Below are 16,757 nucleotides of genomic sequence, written 5' to 3'. Positions count from 1 at the left end.
ACCTCCACTTCTTTGGGTTCTTCTTCTTTGGGCTCTTCCTAGAGTGGCTCAGGCGTAGGTTTAGGTGCAGGTGCTGACGTTCCTCCTCACGTGGCTCCATAGGCTCATACAAGCCACGAGGTGGGTAGTAGCCTCTGGTGTTGATGCGAGCGGTCTTATTGGCACGAGGCATCTACAGAATTAGATTTAGTTAGATTAGAAGCAATAATTTTCATAACAGAGTGAGGCAAAAGAAGCATAAAATTTAGCAAATAACAAGAGTGAGATGGGAAGCATGAAATGAGTGAAGCAAAAGAGGTTAGAATGACCATTGCTAACTATGCTTACGTCCTACAGTCAACACGGCTCTGATACCAATTTGTCATACTCAATTTTAAGGATAAAATGGGATGCATAATCTTATGTGCACCCAGAGACTAGTCACACACATAAGCCGACAAATTATAGATAGTATTATCACAAGTGTTTGTTACATCATGAAGAATATGACATAGTCTTCACATAAATACAACGGAAGTATAAAGATAACTCTCTCACGGAAGCTCCATAGCACAGGGACGTCAATTGGTTGACCACAAGTCTAGTAATCCTCAGGAAAGTCATCATTACCATTACAGTCTGTTACCCATCTAGGATTTTTATCCAAATAATAAAAATAAACAAGCGTAAGCACATCTCGTACTCAACAAGTGTAACATGGGGTTCATGAGGCTCAAAGGCTTGACATAGGTTTAACAGCATTTAGCTTTTAGTTGTCATAGTTTTAGCATAAGAGTAGCAACAAGTTGTTTTAATCCCAAAGTAAAACACATGATCAATGTAAACAAGAGTAATATATAGCAAAAACAATTACTTAATAGTGATCATCTATTCCATAAGGGTCTAAGGCTGCTCATGACCATGAGCATGGCTGATATACCAGTTTTACACTCTGCAGAGGTTGTACACTTTCAATGTGAGTCGTGATACTCATATGCCTGGGTTTATAACTCCCAAAACATTTCCAAGGTGAGCAGCCATGGTTCACTATGAAGCATTTCAAAGCTTCGTCTAACAACTTAGGGCCATTAGATTCACTCGGCAAACAGATATAGGAACCCCCTATCAAATGGCATAATTCCATCACGGCTATACACATAAGAGTAGAGGCTGTCCTATATCCGATTCGGCAAGCCATTCTTACGCCATAAAGGTAACCTCTAACAAGCTAGAAAAGGTCCTCATACTAAGCTAAAGCCAGAGCCATGTAGCCCTCACAGTTGTACTGTAAGTCTCGGATGTTCGCTTATAGATAAGTCCTTAGGGAGAGGAATCTGAAGCATTTAGAAAGTAGCTAAACACTCCAGCCCCCTGTTTCCAAGTTGCTAAAAAGTCATGTTTTAATGTTTATTGCATATACTAGTAGTTACGTTACAAGATCATGGTTTAGTTGAGCACTAGCAAAGCAACCCAATGCATATCCCATAGGAGACAATGTATAAGTTCAATTCTAGGGAATTCCTATCAAGGTGACACATGTAATATGAATTAAATGTATTAAAGTTGATAGGAAACGAGGATGATCCCATGCTATACTTACCTTGAACAAAGTTTTCCTACTGATCCTGCTCGTCAAAGTAGTACTCCTGATCACCGACGAATTGCTCACCGTCTATACTTGATAATCATAGCAACATACAAGCATCCTAGAAGCAATCATGCATAGCAAATAAAGGCTATAGATTAGAATAGTACACCAATCAGCATAAATCAAGATGAAAAGTTATAAAACAAATCTACGTCTTGCTACGAACACACAGACGCGAAGATCACGAAAGTCGGAGCTAAAACGAAGAAGTTATAAATTAAACAAGATTTTCTTTATTAAAATAATAGATTAAATCTAACCTCAAATTTTAAAAGTTGAAAACATACTTAATAGTAGTATAAACATGTAGATTACGCAATTATGAATCTAACACAACTTGAACGGATCAAATAGGAGTTAAAACGAAGATTTTATGGCCTAAATAAAACTAGTGACAAAACTGTAAATAGATGAAATCATATTTTGGATCTATCCGAAGAAACTACGTTTTCAAAAGAAGAAAACGTATTTTAGGAATACGCTTTGGGCCGTGGGCTTCGAATCTACAAACATGTGGGGGCTCTTTTGCAAAACGGCCGACCGAATTGGTACGAGCCGATCTAAGCCGTTGGATCAAGATTGAACGACTGGGAATAGATCAGAGAGAGAGAGCGGACCGGTGTGACCGGCGACGAGCTGAGCAGCGAGCTGGCGGTAGCGCCATGGCTGAAGAAGGGCGGCGCACGTAAAACACGGCCTACGGACCACGGGGAAACAAGTCGAGGGCATCCAGGAGAAAGAGGAGAGAACGGCGAACTCGACTAGGCAGCTTACCGTGGTGTGGAGCAAAGGGAGGCGGCGCGTGGCTTGGCGAGGCAAACGGCAGACGGCGGCGCTAGGGTTTTGCGGCGCGGCGACTCGGGACGAGACGAAGCTTGCTCTAGGCTCGATGGGGAGGCGACGCGGTGCAGGGGCTACTATTTACGGTCGGGGAAACCTGGAGCGCACGTCGAACGGAGTCATGGCGGCGGCGGAGTCGGGCGGCGACGGTAATGTCCGGCACGAACACAACTGAAGGTTGAAGATATCGCTGACACACGGGTCCCACAAGTCAGCGAGACATGCGGGAGAGAAAGGAGCGGGCGACGCGGTGTTGGGCCGGCCTGCTGGGCCGTTGCGAGAGAGAAGAGCGGAGGCGTGGCAGACTGGGCTGCTGCGGGAAGATGGGCCGAGCAGCTGCTTGGCCGTGGGAAAGAAAGCAAGGCTGAGCTGGGCCAGATCCAAGAGAGGGAGAAGAGAGAAAATAAAATTATTTTTCTAATTTTCACAACACAATTTCAAATCCAATTTAAATCCTTTTGCAAATTTTGACCAAACCAAAGCATCAGCAACATGTATGCACATACATGTATGTAAACCTTATATTTGATTTTATTTTTAACAAAGTTATCATTTTTCTAAATTTAAATTCTCATAAAATGCATAATTAAATCATTTTCTCCTATTTTAAAATCTTGCAAATTTTAGTGTGTGACAGCCCCTGTTGTCTAATAAATCCTGGCTCCGTCCCTTGCTATGGGCCTGTTTGGTTCCCTGCTTTATTTGCTGTCCAAGCTCCAATAATGCAGGCTAGGCTTGTTTGGTTCTATGTAAAGGCCTTATTATAGCCTGGCTTCAGCAATGCACCCACCACCCTTTAGCCTTGCTTACTAGAAACGAGGTGGGCGGCTTCGTGGAGCCAGGCTTGGCTACGCTCTCCTCACCTCTTGCCCCACTGACCTCCTCACTACAGCACCCGCGCCGCCTCATCTCCTGCCCGGCCGAGCTCCTTACTACAGCATCGGCGTGGCGGCACCGTCTCACCTCCTGCCCGGCCGAGCTCCTCGCTGGAGCACCCGCACTGCTCACCTCCTACCCCTCTGTCCCTATCGTGGCGGAGCTCGTCGTGCCGACCTACTTCTCCTTTGGTGCGTCTAGCCTCGTCATCTTCTCCGCGGGTATTCTCAAGGACCCTGTCCTACCATTCGCGGGTGTGCCCCAGCTAGCCGCGATGGCGTGACGTGCAAAGCCCATGACATCTTGCTTGATTCCTTCCCATCGCTTCAGCCGCATGCCGTACGAGTGCGCTCAAGGGCCCCTAAGCGTTGGTGAGGCGGAGGTGCCCTCCAGCGAGGGGCAGAGGAGTTGACGTCCGCGCTCACCACTTGTTCGATGAAATGCCTCAAAGAGGTAACCTTACCAGCTCAAAGACTGAGGTGATTTCATGATCCATACAAGGTAAACCAAACAACCAAATACTTCAATATTTATGCAGACTAAGCTAGCCAGTGCAATTAAACAAAAGTGCATCTAGCATTGTCGTGGCCAGGCTTTAGCTGTCTAGGCTTAGGCTTAGGCTTAGTTGCCTAGCAACTTCTCGACAAGTCCTCCGAGGAGGCTTATGTGGAACTTTTGGACCGTGTGCACTACGTATGCCGGCTTAGCCAACTTGAGAAGTCATCCTAGCCAACGTGGCAGCCTCGCTGCGGTCCGTGCAAGCTAGAACTGGCTAGTTGTCAGTGTGTGACCGTTTATGTGTCGAAAGGTTTATGCACATTGAGGCTTTGTTCGTTTCATCCTAAACCTGGGCCTGACTTGTACATGCAAAATCCACTGCTTTCCCGCGACGCTCCAGCTCATAATTAAATTTGCATCGGAAGACGAAGAGGAATCGCGACGGTCGAGCGGGCGGCCACATAAGTATCTCGCCGTTCGTGCTATATTAATCACAAGATGCCGCACACGTACGTCTTCCTAGCTAGCTGATTGACCCGGCCGTTCATCGACCAGACCAAAACGCCAGAGTCCAAGAGCCAGCATCGATCAATACCTGCAGTCTGCAGGGCTTGCAAAACAATGGCCTCGTCATCCTCGCCGGAGGCGGCGAGGGTGCACGTGGAGCGAATCCGGCGAGAACGGTTCTACATCGGGCGGGAGGAGAGGAACCCGCTGGCGGAGGACATCCACCATGCAGTCAGCTACCTCTCCGAGGAGCTCTACTCCAAGGACGTCCATTTCCTCATGGAGCTCATCCAGGTATGCAAACATCTACCTATACCTATTCCATTATTATATCGATCATTCTTGTACTACCTCCGGTCACATTTACTAGCTTATTTTCTTCTTGTTCTCGTCTTAACGTCATCTATATTTGACTGAAGGAGTGAAAGGTACTATATTTTCTTGAAGATGCACACACACATGAATACTTTGAGAAATTTTATTTGCATGTGCACAAATCAATTGCTTCACCAAGTTCATGTCTCCAGCAGTAATTAAAATATGAACCCATATTTGTATAAAGTCACTTTTGGATTTCTTTTCTCAAGGAATAGATGCGTTTGCCCCACTGAAAACATATATTAACCGTAGGTGGAGAAATACAGATGGTACTTTTACGTACTTTATTTATCTTTAGAGATTTAGAGATGAAATGATACATGGACGAAACACCCCACTCTTACAGCGTGGTTGGTTCGCCGGACAGTTCAAACCAGAGCCATCCGAACCTAGCTCGGAACCTACGAAAGGCGTTTGGTTTGCGTCTTCAGTTCATGCCATCCGTCACGAGGTCATTCCATTTAGTAAGGGCTTGTTTGGTTGGAGACCTGGAGGACTTGTCTGGCAAAAAGTGTTGCCTGAGAGTTGTTTGGAAAGTTAATGATTTTTGCTTGGCCAGACAAGTCTGAAGAAGGTCTGTTTGGTTGGAAGGCTGTGCCTGGAAAGGCTAATAAAAGATACCATACATATTTAAAAGCTAATAAAAGGTATAATACCATATTTAAACTTACACGGTTATGGTTATAAATAATAATAAATAAATAAATAAAAGCATCCATATTTTCTCAATTAATAATATATTTGAAATTACAATTACAAATAAAGTTAATAGATTTCCTAGCTATTTAAAAAATGTCATAAGGAAAGAATGTATGAGGAAGAAAGATAATTATAATTATACTGCACACATTATGCTAATTTTAACGTGAACATGATCAACCGAGGGGAGAAAGACTAGAAAATATAAAATATACAAAAAGTTTTTACACATGGCTGTGAAAAAAGAAATAGAATATGCCTAAGGAGTTTAATAAAAAAGAAAATATATTTTCTTCTATATAAAACTTTAGCATCATTCGAGTAATATATATTATTATAATACAAAAATAATATAAATAAAACCTTTAATAAAGTAATATAAAATATAAATACTTTTAATATTTTATTTTCCTAATAATTCATTCATATGATTAAGGAATAAATAGAATAAAATGTACTAAATGTATCTCGGTTGCACCTATCACAGATGAACAATAGGAAATATAAATATAAATAATATAGCGTACAGCAAAGTAATAATATAATGTACTAAATGACTAGCTTAGCACTGTAACCAACGTCCAGGCCAGGCAACTGAGAGCCAGGCGCTCGTTTTTTATCGCCTGGGAGCGGACTGGATTGCCTGGGCCAGAAAAATCACCAGGGTCTAATCCAAACATATCACAGGCAGCTTCCAAGAACCTCCTTGCCCAGGTAGAATCTTCCCAGGCTCCAAACCAAACAAGCCCTAACTCCCGCAAGGCAATCTGAGGAATTAATCCATTCCTAAAAAAACGACGGACGACTTGGTCATGCATGCATGCGGAACCAATCAGTGCCGGACGGAGCAAATCCACGAACCAAACACGCTATTAATACGTAGTTTTATTTTATTGTTTCATACGCATTTAATTATATGACTCATGTTGAGTTGATAATTGTGTCATCCCTATGAAATTTATAAAAATATTGTCATGTCAAAAAAAATACCAGTGTAGCAAGTCATTAAAAGCAAATAAAACTCGAATAAAACTTCTATTAAAACTGATCTAATAGCGTCTCGACTCTGGAGGCCTAGATGCACCCATGCTCACACATCCCATCAACCTATCCGAGTCGGTGCCGGGTCGGCCGTCCGAGCCTTCATTGCCCAGGTTTGGCTCCAAGATTTTACATAGTTTTAATTTGACCAAATTTATTAAAAAATCAATATTTATGTCTCTAATTAGATTACTATTAAAATATATTCTATAATCAATTAAATAATATTTATTTGATAAATTTATAACTTTTTTTATATAAATTTAGTTAAATTTAAATTATTTGACTTCTTAAGATGTGATAATTATATTTTTTTAGACAGGGAGAGCATATTCTTAGACGAAGTGGGTTTGAGAAAAACCTATCATGTCAGATTAGTCCACTCTAACCATCTCCAATAGTCTTTTTTAAATTTAATTTAATCCCCAACATTCCCATTTAGGGCTACTTTGGAAACAGGGGCCGATTTGCCCAGGGCACGGACCCCCCCCTACGTCGAAATGTCAACCTATAGAACTTACATGTTTATTATGGCTATCGACTATGAGCTTTGCTTATTCTAAGCCTGTAATGTAAATTGCACAATGTTTTGAATTCCAAATAAACACATTCAAACACAGTTCGCGGAAATATTCTGAAAACAAAAAACAAAGAAACAAAAATATGTTATACTTTAAAATATATTTCCTTAATCAAATCATACATTCTGTAAGGCACAAACGTGCTAGCTATTAAATAGCTCCCCAATGAACTGATGAGCGACATCTCAGCTGAATTTATGCACCTTAGGTCCTAATTCAGTACTAATGAACTTAAGAATGAATCACAAACTTTAGTAATTTCTAAACAAATTTAGAAGTTATTTTCAACAATTCAATGTGTCTTTAGCTTTCATGTCGACCTTTAGTTTCAAATAATACCAAGTCGTTGGCCTTCAGGTACGCCGTCTGTTCCAAACTAAGAAATTATTAGTAAAAGGCAGACAAATTGACAGGCTAAAAGTCTAGACATCAGGTGTCCACCTCAAAACTTAATTAGCCTAGAAATGATAGACTTGTGTATCAACAACAAACTCACCAGCACTGGATCATCGTGACCACATCTTATATTGCAGTTTCCAATTGCACGAGGCTTTAGATCTGATATTTGAGAGCAATCAATAGGAGAGAAGCAAGAACAAGAAATGTGCACCAGCATTTACACTTCCAATTCCAGATAAGCTGGTAACACACTTTCAATTCCAGATAAGTTGGCAATACCTAACAATGCGTGGTACTTAATGCTACAGTAACCACACGCCCACACTCTTCTTCAAGCTCCGTCAGTCCGTCCATCCTAGGACCCTCGCCGCCCAAGTCACCGCCAGCCGCACCCGACGGCCCTGGCCCGCGTCGCCCCCACCGCGCAGCCACCCACCCCTGCTGCTCCTTCCCCGCACTCCGCTAATTGGAATCGGAAGAGGAAGGCAAAGCGACCTTCGCCCAAACCGCTGGCGCCGTCTCGCTCGCTGTCCATCGAACCGCCGTTCCGGCCACCGCCCCTTCTAAGTTCTAAGGCCACCGGGCATGGAGGCCCTCCCCCGAAATCCTAACCGCCGCTGGCCATGTAGACCCCAACCGCCACTGCATCGTCCACTGCTGTGGCGCCATCAGCCTGCGACGACCTTGCCGTCGGCTCGCCCTCCCTTAATGTCAGTCCGTACTTTGGGCGCATTGGCAATGCACGTGCGTCCAATTGTGATTTTGGACAGAGATGAGAGGTGGTTTAGGATGGCACTACTAGATATACGAGTTTATTAAGGAGTGTATTTTTCCTCTCTATATATAAACCTACAATTTGGAGATGATCTTAGTGCACCCGACAACCTGTGATCAGCTCACAGCAAATTAGCAAACGGAGTGGTTTCGCTTCATAAGTCAGGTTTGCTTTTGTGCTCTTCATTGCCATAATAATGATCTAGCATTGTGTTTCTCCATGGTGCAAGCACACAAACATCATACCACGACAGTAGCCCACCAAGATAGGTCGCATGTCGTGCTGTGCATGTGAAATCAGAGGAAGTTTCTATACTTAATGCAAGTTCTAGTATCTTCCCTTATACCATGTTTTGAAGCTTTGTTTGCTTTGCTCTAATCCAATCCCAACTTTATTTATTTGAGGTGTGGCAATACTGTCCTCTGATTGACAGTTCTATCTTCCACAAATGCACAGCCATCTCTTTCTGCATGGGAGATGTTTGATGAATTGCCTCTAAAGTAGTCCTTATTTCCTTGTCGATGAACCAAATTTAATAGAGGAGGATTACAATTCTTTGTTCATAGGATTGATCAGGCTTAAGATAGTTCCGTTGTGTCCTTTTAGCATTGAGTGTTGTCGCTTGCCATAGAGATATTTTGGCAGCTGCTTTTGCAAAATGTAACACAACAGAAAGATGGCTAATCTTTCATTAGGCGGAGATAAGGATAGAAATTAGGAGATTTGGTTGTGGCAGTATAGGTGGGCTCACAGGTAAGAGCTTTATTTGGGTCATTTGGGTCTCATGGTGATGGTTCATGGAGAACTTGGTCCTCCAATGGGAGCAGATGACTTGTGCTGCTTTGTATATTGGCTGCAAGCACCTAAATTGCCTTAAGTGCTGTTGTCTGGATTTGTGGCATAGTGATGATTTATGAAGGTCGTGGGTTTATGTTATGTGGTATTACAATTGTTGGTTAAGTATGTAAAATTATATGAAAGAGAATAATGTCACGGACATGGCTAGCAGGCCAGAACATCCAACCTGTTTTGCCAATGACCCTCAAGTTGAAGACCTCTGTAGCTATTATTTGCCAATGTCAGAAGATATTGTTTGATATGATGTTGTGATTAAAATATGTTGGGAACACTAGTGGTTAAAATTACAAGTTTGTCAATCTGCTCCATTTGTCACACAGATTATCCTTCTATCATTGCTTTAGAGAATGAAAATGATTGTAACCAAGTGGCCAACTGCATGATTGTTTGTGCAAATGTGAAGCAATGTTAGTTTAATGTACAATAGCATCAGTGTAACATTTTCATTATTGTTTTACTCATGAATAGATGCTGCTACTTCATGGGAAATTTCATGCTTGGCCTAATCTGTTGAAATTTTGTAGAATGCTGAGGACAACGAATATCCATTGGATGTGTCGCCAGCACTGGAGTTTGTCATAATAGAAAAGGACATTACTGCTACAGGAGCTCGCTCGACACTTGTTCTCTTCAATAATGAAAGGGGATTTTCGGCAGCAAACATTGAATCCATATGTAGGATTGGCAGGTCAACTAAGAAAGGAAACAGACATCTTGGCTACATTGGTGAAAAAGGTACTCCTGTGCCATGAAAGTTAACTTTTGCTTTGGACTTTGGACTACAAAAATGCCTGTTGCCTATTTTGCATTGGGTTTATGCAGCAAGTATGCAAGCATCTTCAATGACAGTAGAACTCAACATGCCTGTTCCGTTTTATTTTTACTGTTAGCTGAATCAGAAATTTGTGGATGGTTTGACCTTTAGGAGTTCTACTAATTCTTGAATTTATTAGGGTTTTTAAGCATTTTCACCTGCCAAATGATCTAAATCTGTCCCTTGAATTTTATATAAAATAAGAGTTGTGTGTTGTACTGTCATCTTTTCTTTGTCTTGAAGACATGAGAGTTGTGTGTTGTACTGTACAGAGAAAAAAGAGGAAGACCCTGTACAAGGCAACCTCCTTAGCATACTGGCATCTTTAACAATGATTTTGCCTTAACCACAATAATTTGTGATTCATAATTTCATGGAATTTGTTGTTCCATTGTAAGGTGTTGTTCTTAGAAAAACTAAGGCCATGCATGTACAGTGTGGTCCTGCTTTATGTTGTATTTCTAGTTCTTTTAAGCATAGTAGCTAACAGTAATCTTTCATTCAGGTATTGGTTTCAAAAGTGTATTTCTAGTTTCAAGTCAACCACACATCTTCAGCAATGGATATCAGATAAAATTCAATGAAAAGCCTTCAGCAGATTGTGATATAGGATACATTGTTCCTGAATGGGTTGATGGGAAGCCAAATATTGATGACATAAGAACAGTATATGGCCCTTCTAGGAGCCTTCCTACAACTATTATTATCTTACCTTTGAAGACTGATAAGATACTTGCTGTGAAGAAAGAACTTACTAGCACACATCCTGAAATTCTTTTGTTTCTTTCAAAGATTAGGCAGCTCTCTGTCAGGGAAATGAACCATGATCCTAAGGCCAGCAAGATCAGCCAGATTTCGATCTCCAGTGAAGTGGACTACAGGTCGAGGAAGGACATAGATGCAGAGTCTTACACGCTTCATCTAGCTATGCAGGAAAATAGCAAGGGAGAAACAGAAGAGTGCACCTATTATATGTGGAAGCAGAAGTTTGCAGTCCAACCAGCCTGCAGAATTCAGAAAAGGATGGAAGTTGATCAATGGGTAGTTACGTTGGCATTTCCTCATGGACAGAGACTAAGCAGAGGAGCAAAATCGCCTGGCGTATATGCATTCCTTCCTACAGAGATGGTCACTAATTTGCCCTTTATCATTCAAGCAGATTTTCTTCTAGCTTCATCCCGAGAGTCCATTTTATTTGACAGCCAATGGAATCGCGGTATACTTGAGTGTGTACCTTCTGCTTTTGTCAATGCTTTTGGAGCTCTCTTGAAATCGTCAAGGGATGCCCCACATTTTGCGCTCCCACCCATTTTCAGGTTTCTGCCAATTCAGGACTCTTCAATATCACTTTTTGATAATGTCAGGTTGTCCATAAAAACCAAAGTTGAAGCTGAGGATATAATGCCTTGCGAATCATGCACTACACAGAAGGTCTTCTGCAAGCCTACTGAAGTCTCTCGGCTGGATAGTGCATTCTGGAGAATTTTGAATTTGGCCCAGAAGCAAGGAATTGGTCTGCAGAATCTATCTTCGTATGGTACTTTTGTCCTGAGCTCCTATCTTGACAACCAAGAATATGATGATGTATTAGAATTTCTGGGTATTGGATATGCCAACAAAGAATGGTACAGTAAGTGTATTGATGGATTGAATCTTGTGAAAGAGGCATCAGAAGAAGTGTACCTTCAGATCTTATATTTTGTTGCTGGAAATTGGAAAGAGTTTTATGGAACAAGTATGATGCTTATATCTCTCATAAAGTATGTGGATACCAACGGTCGATTGTCGTATTCCAGTGTGCGAGCAGCACAAAGGTCTTTAAGGATATGCACAGCATCTAATTTGGATGACTTATCTTGGCTTATTTCCTGGAACAAGGAACTCTCAGCGGCCCCTAGTCTATTCTTTTTGCCCCTAAGTACACAGAGGTCTCTGGATGCATATTCTGGGGGAATACAGATAATGGACTGGCTTAGAAACATTGTGAACATGGAAATTTTGACTCCACACGAGTATGCTTCTACTGCATCCAAGGCACTTAACGAGAGTGGGTTAGCTCTTATTTACTGCCATTTTCTTTACCATTCACATGCAAAAAAGTACATAACTGAGAGGATCATTGTCAACTTGTGCCAAGCATTGCCTGTGGTTGATAACTTCGGACATGTTATAAAACATAGAAAATCTTTGCTTGTCCCTGCTGATGGAAGCAAGTGGGTTACACTAATTGGTACTAATCCTTGGAGATCTCGAAATTATGTTGAGCTGTCAGCAGATTATAGCTTTTCAGGAAGATATGCCGGAAATTATACGTCTGAAGGTCAGCTCATAAAATTCCTGAGGACCTATGCACAAGCAGCTGATATACCATTTTTACATCCTCCTAATTCCAGCTTCCCAACAGTTTCCTCTCCTCTGGCCATGGAAAATGCACTTTTGCTGTTACAGTGGATCAGGAATTTAAGATTAAAAATAGTCCATCTGCCACAAAACTTCTTAAACTGTATTAGGAATGGGAAGTGGCTAAAGACATCTCTTGGTTACGAGTCACCATTAAGAACTTTTCTATCAAGTGCAGTATGGGGAAGTAAGCTGCAGGTACAGTTTATCTTTGCTGATGTACCCATAATTGATGAAGAGTTCTATGGAAATAGAATAAATACTTACAAGGAAGAGTTGATGGTGATTGGAGTGCAATTTGAGTTTGCAAATGCATCTATACACATTGGTAACCAGCCTTTGTGTACGGAGGATGCTATTCTACTTCTACAGTGGATTAGGCATCTAAGATCAAGGGGCATCCAGCTACCCAAAAACTTTTTGGGCAACATCAAGAATGGAAAATGGCTGAAGACCTCAATTGGTTACAATGCACCATCTCAGTCTTTTTTGTTGAGTTCAGAATGGACAAATTTGAGGCAGATTATTTCAGAGTTAGCTGATGTACCCTTGATTGACCAAGAATTTTATGGGAACAAAATAAGTTCTTACAAGGAGGAGCTGAGATCCATTGGAGTGCTGTTTGAATTTTCGTACGCATCTGTGGACATGGCCACCGAACCATTGACTATGGAGAATGCTATTTTACTTCTACAATGTATCAGGAATCTAAGGTTGAGGTGCGTCCAGCTACCTCAGAAGTTCTTGAGCTTTATCAGCAATAGAAAGTGGTTAAAGACATCCTTGGGTTACAGTTCACCTCTAGGATCCTTTTTGTTGAGTGCAGAATGGGAAAATTTTCCACAAATCCAATCAATCTTAGCTGATGTACACATTATTGATCAAGACTTTTATGGAAATGAAATAAAAAATTACAAGGAAGAGTTGAGAGTTATTGGAGTGCAATTTGAGTTTGTAGATGCAGCTGTGCATATATGTAACCATCTTCTGTCAATATCAACAACTAAAACTTTCTCTCGAGCCAATATGTTAGCTCTTCTTCAATCAATAAGATTTCTGAACGAGAATAACAAGACACCACATCTCATTGAACGAATGGAAAATGGCTGCTGGGTTAAGACTTGTCTTGGCAGCAGATCACCATTAAATTCAATCCTATTTAGTGCAGAATGGGAGAATGCCTCGGTCATCAGTATCTTGCCTTTTATCGATACAGTCTTCTATGGGGTTGACATAGCTGATTTCAGGTCAGAGCTTAAGCTATTTGGAGTTGTTGTCGACTTCAAAAGAAATTATCAGCTGGTGGTTGATAACTTTAGGTTCTCTAAAGATACAATCACTCCTGGTGCCACAATACTAATGCTCAAGTGTATTCGATACGCTAAGGAATGTCATGATTTTGTAGAAAGACTGAAAGATCTCAGATGGTTGAAGACTGATGTTGGCTTCAGAGCTCCTCACGAAACATTCCTTATTGATGACGACTGGAAATGTCTTTTGGAGGTCGTTGACAAGGTGCCATTGCTTGATCTGGAATTCTATGGGGATGAAATCAAGCTGTACAAAGTAGAGTTATGTAAAACTGGTCTAATTGCTGGCTTCCAGGAAGCAAGTAAAAAAATAGTACGTGGTGCCAAGAAACTTATAAACACTTCTTCTATTACAAAAGAGCAGGCATTTGCACTGCTAGAATGCTACAGAGACCTAATCACCAGGCATGGGAGGTTACCCGTTGATCTTGCTAACCTCATGCGCCGTGAGAGATGGCTACATACATCACTTGGTTTCAGGTCTCCAAAGGAAACAATTCTTTTTGGCTCAGAATGGGAGTCTATTGCTTTAGTTTCCCGCCTACCATTCGTCGATGACAGCGACACACAGTATGGCCTAGGGAAGGAGATTTACTGCTACAGTAATGAACTGATGGCCTTGGGTGCCAAAGCTCAATTAGAACAAGGTGCAGCATTTGTCATTTCGGGACTCCATATTCCAACTGATCCTTCATGCTGTGACTCCAGAAGCTTTTATTTCATTGCTAAAGTGCATCAGAATTTGGAAAAAAAACGGATCTGCTCTACCTAAAAGTTTCATGAGCGCAATCAACTTGAAGTGGGTTAAGACAACTGCAGGGTACAGTCATCCAAATGGTTGTATCCTTTTTGGTTCGCTGTGCTCTTCTCATGTTCACAGGGATGATGGCCCTTTTGTAGATGAAGTGTTTTATGGACAGGAGCTAGTTTCATATGTGAGTGAGCTGCAAACAATAGGAGTTATTGTGGATCCTAGAGCAAGTTGTGCTTGTGTACTGATGGCACGGCGTCTAAAAGGTCTCTCTAATGCTGATGCTATTTCTAGGATTTACTCGTATTTGGAGGTATACCGTTGGAAGCCTCGATACACCAGTGAGGACTGGATTTGGATACCTCATGAAGCTAATGAAGGACAATGGGTGAACCCTGCCAGTTGTGTTCTTTATGATAATAACCGGTCTTTTTGACTCTCAGCTCCATGTTCTGGTGAAATGGTACAGCAGCAAATTGCTTCGGTACTTTAACACGGCTTTTGGTGTGAAGCATCATCCAACAGTCAGCGACTATTGCAAGCTCTGGAGTATGTGGCAGGGCTTGAACTCTGCACTGACACAAAAAGAATGTGTTGCTTTCTGGGAATTCTTTGGCAAGAACTGGAGCACTGATATGGGGAAGTTTATTGCTAGGTGTATCAATAAGGTTCCTGTTAGTTCTGGTGATCAGATATTGCTACTCGAGAAACAAGATGTCTTCATTCCTGATGATCTAATACTTGAGGATCTCTTCAAGAAGCAGGCTCAGAAACCTTTGTTCGTTTGGTATCCTTCAACTAGCCTGCCTTGCTTGTCTCCTGCTAGATTAAATGATATCTACAGTAGCATTGGTGTTCAGAAGATATCAAAAGCTGTTGCCAGCGATCAATACGAGCACTTGAAAATTGAATCTGTTACCCTTGTTCATAAGGGTACTGTGATTAAACTTGGCTTGCTCAAAATTGTCCTGGCTTTCCTTGCCGATCCTATCCTCAATATTTCTGTTGAGCAGAGGCATGAAATGGTCGCAAGTCTCACCAATGTTGCTGTCTACGAGACAAGAGGGCCTCTTAATGTGACTTATCAAGTTGGATTTTCTTCAGGAAGAAGCATGCATGTTACATGTGCAAGGTTTTTCCGTTGGGAGAGGGAGAACTCGAGGTTATTTGTGACAGAGACTGAACCAGGATCAATGACCAATGCAATGAAGATGGAGTATGCACTATGTTTTGCTGAGGAGATCTCCAAAGGGTTGTTGTCGGAGAATACAGATCGGATTCCAGCTCTTGCTGAACTCGTGAGGACTGGGTTCTTGCTGGAATTTGATGTTCCTGCAGTTCAGATTTTGTTGAATTTGAAGAACCTACGGCTGTTTGAGCAGGATGAACAATTCCTTTTACCTTTCACAATATTGTGCTGATGGATTACGTGGTTCTTCTTATGTATGATCTCTCTCTCTCTCTCTCTCTCTCTCTCTCTCTCTCTCTCTCTCTCACTATTGCTCTAACCTCACCTACCTAAATATTATCCTGCAGATTAATAGTATGCTATTTGGGGCTACTGTGGGATTTTGCCAAGTGATCAACATCCTGTGTTAGTTGCATCTAAGGTTGTGAAGTATTTCATACCAATAGGTACTGTTCTGAACCTCAGGTGCAAGGACAAATTAAGATATTCATCCTGCTGATCCATGCGTATGCTTAACTGCAAGCGTGTTCCTGATAAATTGCAGGATTCATGGATGTGCATTCAAATGTGCTGCCCCGCAAATGTGTCTCCAGATACAATAACAAAACTTGTCTTCTGTGCGAGATGAGCTGCTGGATCAGGGGATTAGCCACCAAAGTATTATTATTATATATATGGTGTTCTTGCTTATGAACTAGCTTCTTTTTTTGCATTTTTTTTTGTGTGTCTGAACTATATATATTGTTCTAATGGTTTGTCCATGGTATGTTAATTATGAAGAAACCCTCAACACACACTCACGCTCCTAAGCTCTGAGACAAACACACGCGCCTTTTACTAATATAGGAAACGACTTCACCTCCACAAAAGGATCCTACTGGCTATCTACAGGCTCAAGAGAAGGGAAGGAGCTTCCCTGAGCCTTTGCAAGCTTCTAGAAACGCCGTTCCTCACTTGCGAGCAGTAATGCTCTAGCCAAGCTAGGAGGAGTCCCATCGAAAACACACCGGTTGCGATGGTTTCAAATTGTTCATGCACCAAGGATGATAAGCGAGTTGAGTCCTTTTTTGTGTGAACCATCCATTCTAGACTCTACTTTGGCCCACCAATCATCGAAGGAGGGTTCAGTCTTGTGGCGAAAGGGCCTATAGACCCACTCTTCGTAGCAAAACAAACCAAAATTCGCGTGCAAACACATATGAGACTAGTAGATG

General features: G+C 41.7%; 1 protein-coding gene across 1 annotated transcript; it reads left to right on the top strand.

The window, feature by feature from the left end:
* Positions 1-4,462: 4,462 nt before the first annotated feature.
* Positions 4,463-16,321, top strand: LOC136507482 (uncharacterized). The gene is given in 7 exon segments (XM_066502191.1): positions 4,463-4,642; positions 9,604-9,814; positions 10,399-14,297; positions 14,299-14,778; positions 14,780-15,797; positions 15,891-15,989; positions 16,088-16,321. Coding segments are annotated over 5 exon segments (5,766 nt in total). The 3' UTR covers positions 15,776-15,797; positions 15,891-15,989; positions 16,088-16,321.
* The last annotated feature ends 436 nt before the right edge of the window (positions 16,322-16,757 follow it).

The sequence above is a fragment of the Miscanthus floridulus genome, chromosome 15 (assembly GCF_019320115.1).
Source record: "Miscanthus floridulus cultivar M001 chromosome 15, ASM1932011v1, whole genome shotgun sequence".
Lineage (NCBI taxonomy): Eukaryota > Viridiplantae > Streptophyta > Magnoliopsida > Poales > Poaceae > Miscanthus > Miscanthus floridulus.
The sequence above is the reverse complement of the archived record's forward strand: the minus strand, read 5'-3'. Positions and strand labels throughout refer to the sequence as shown.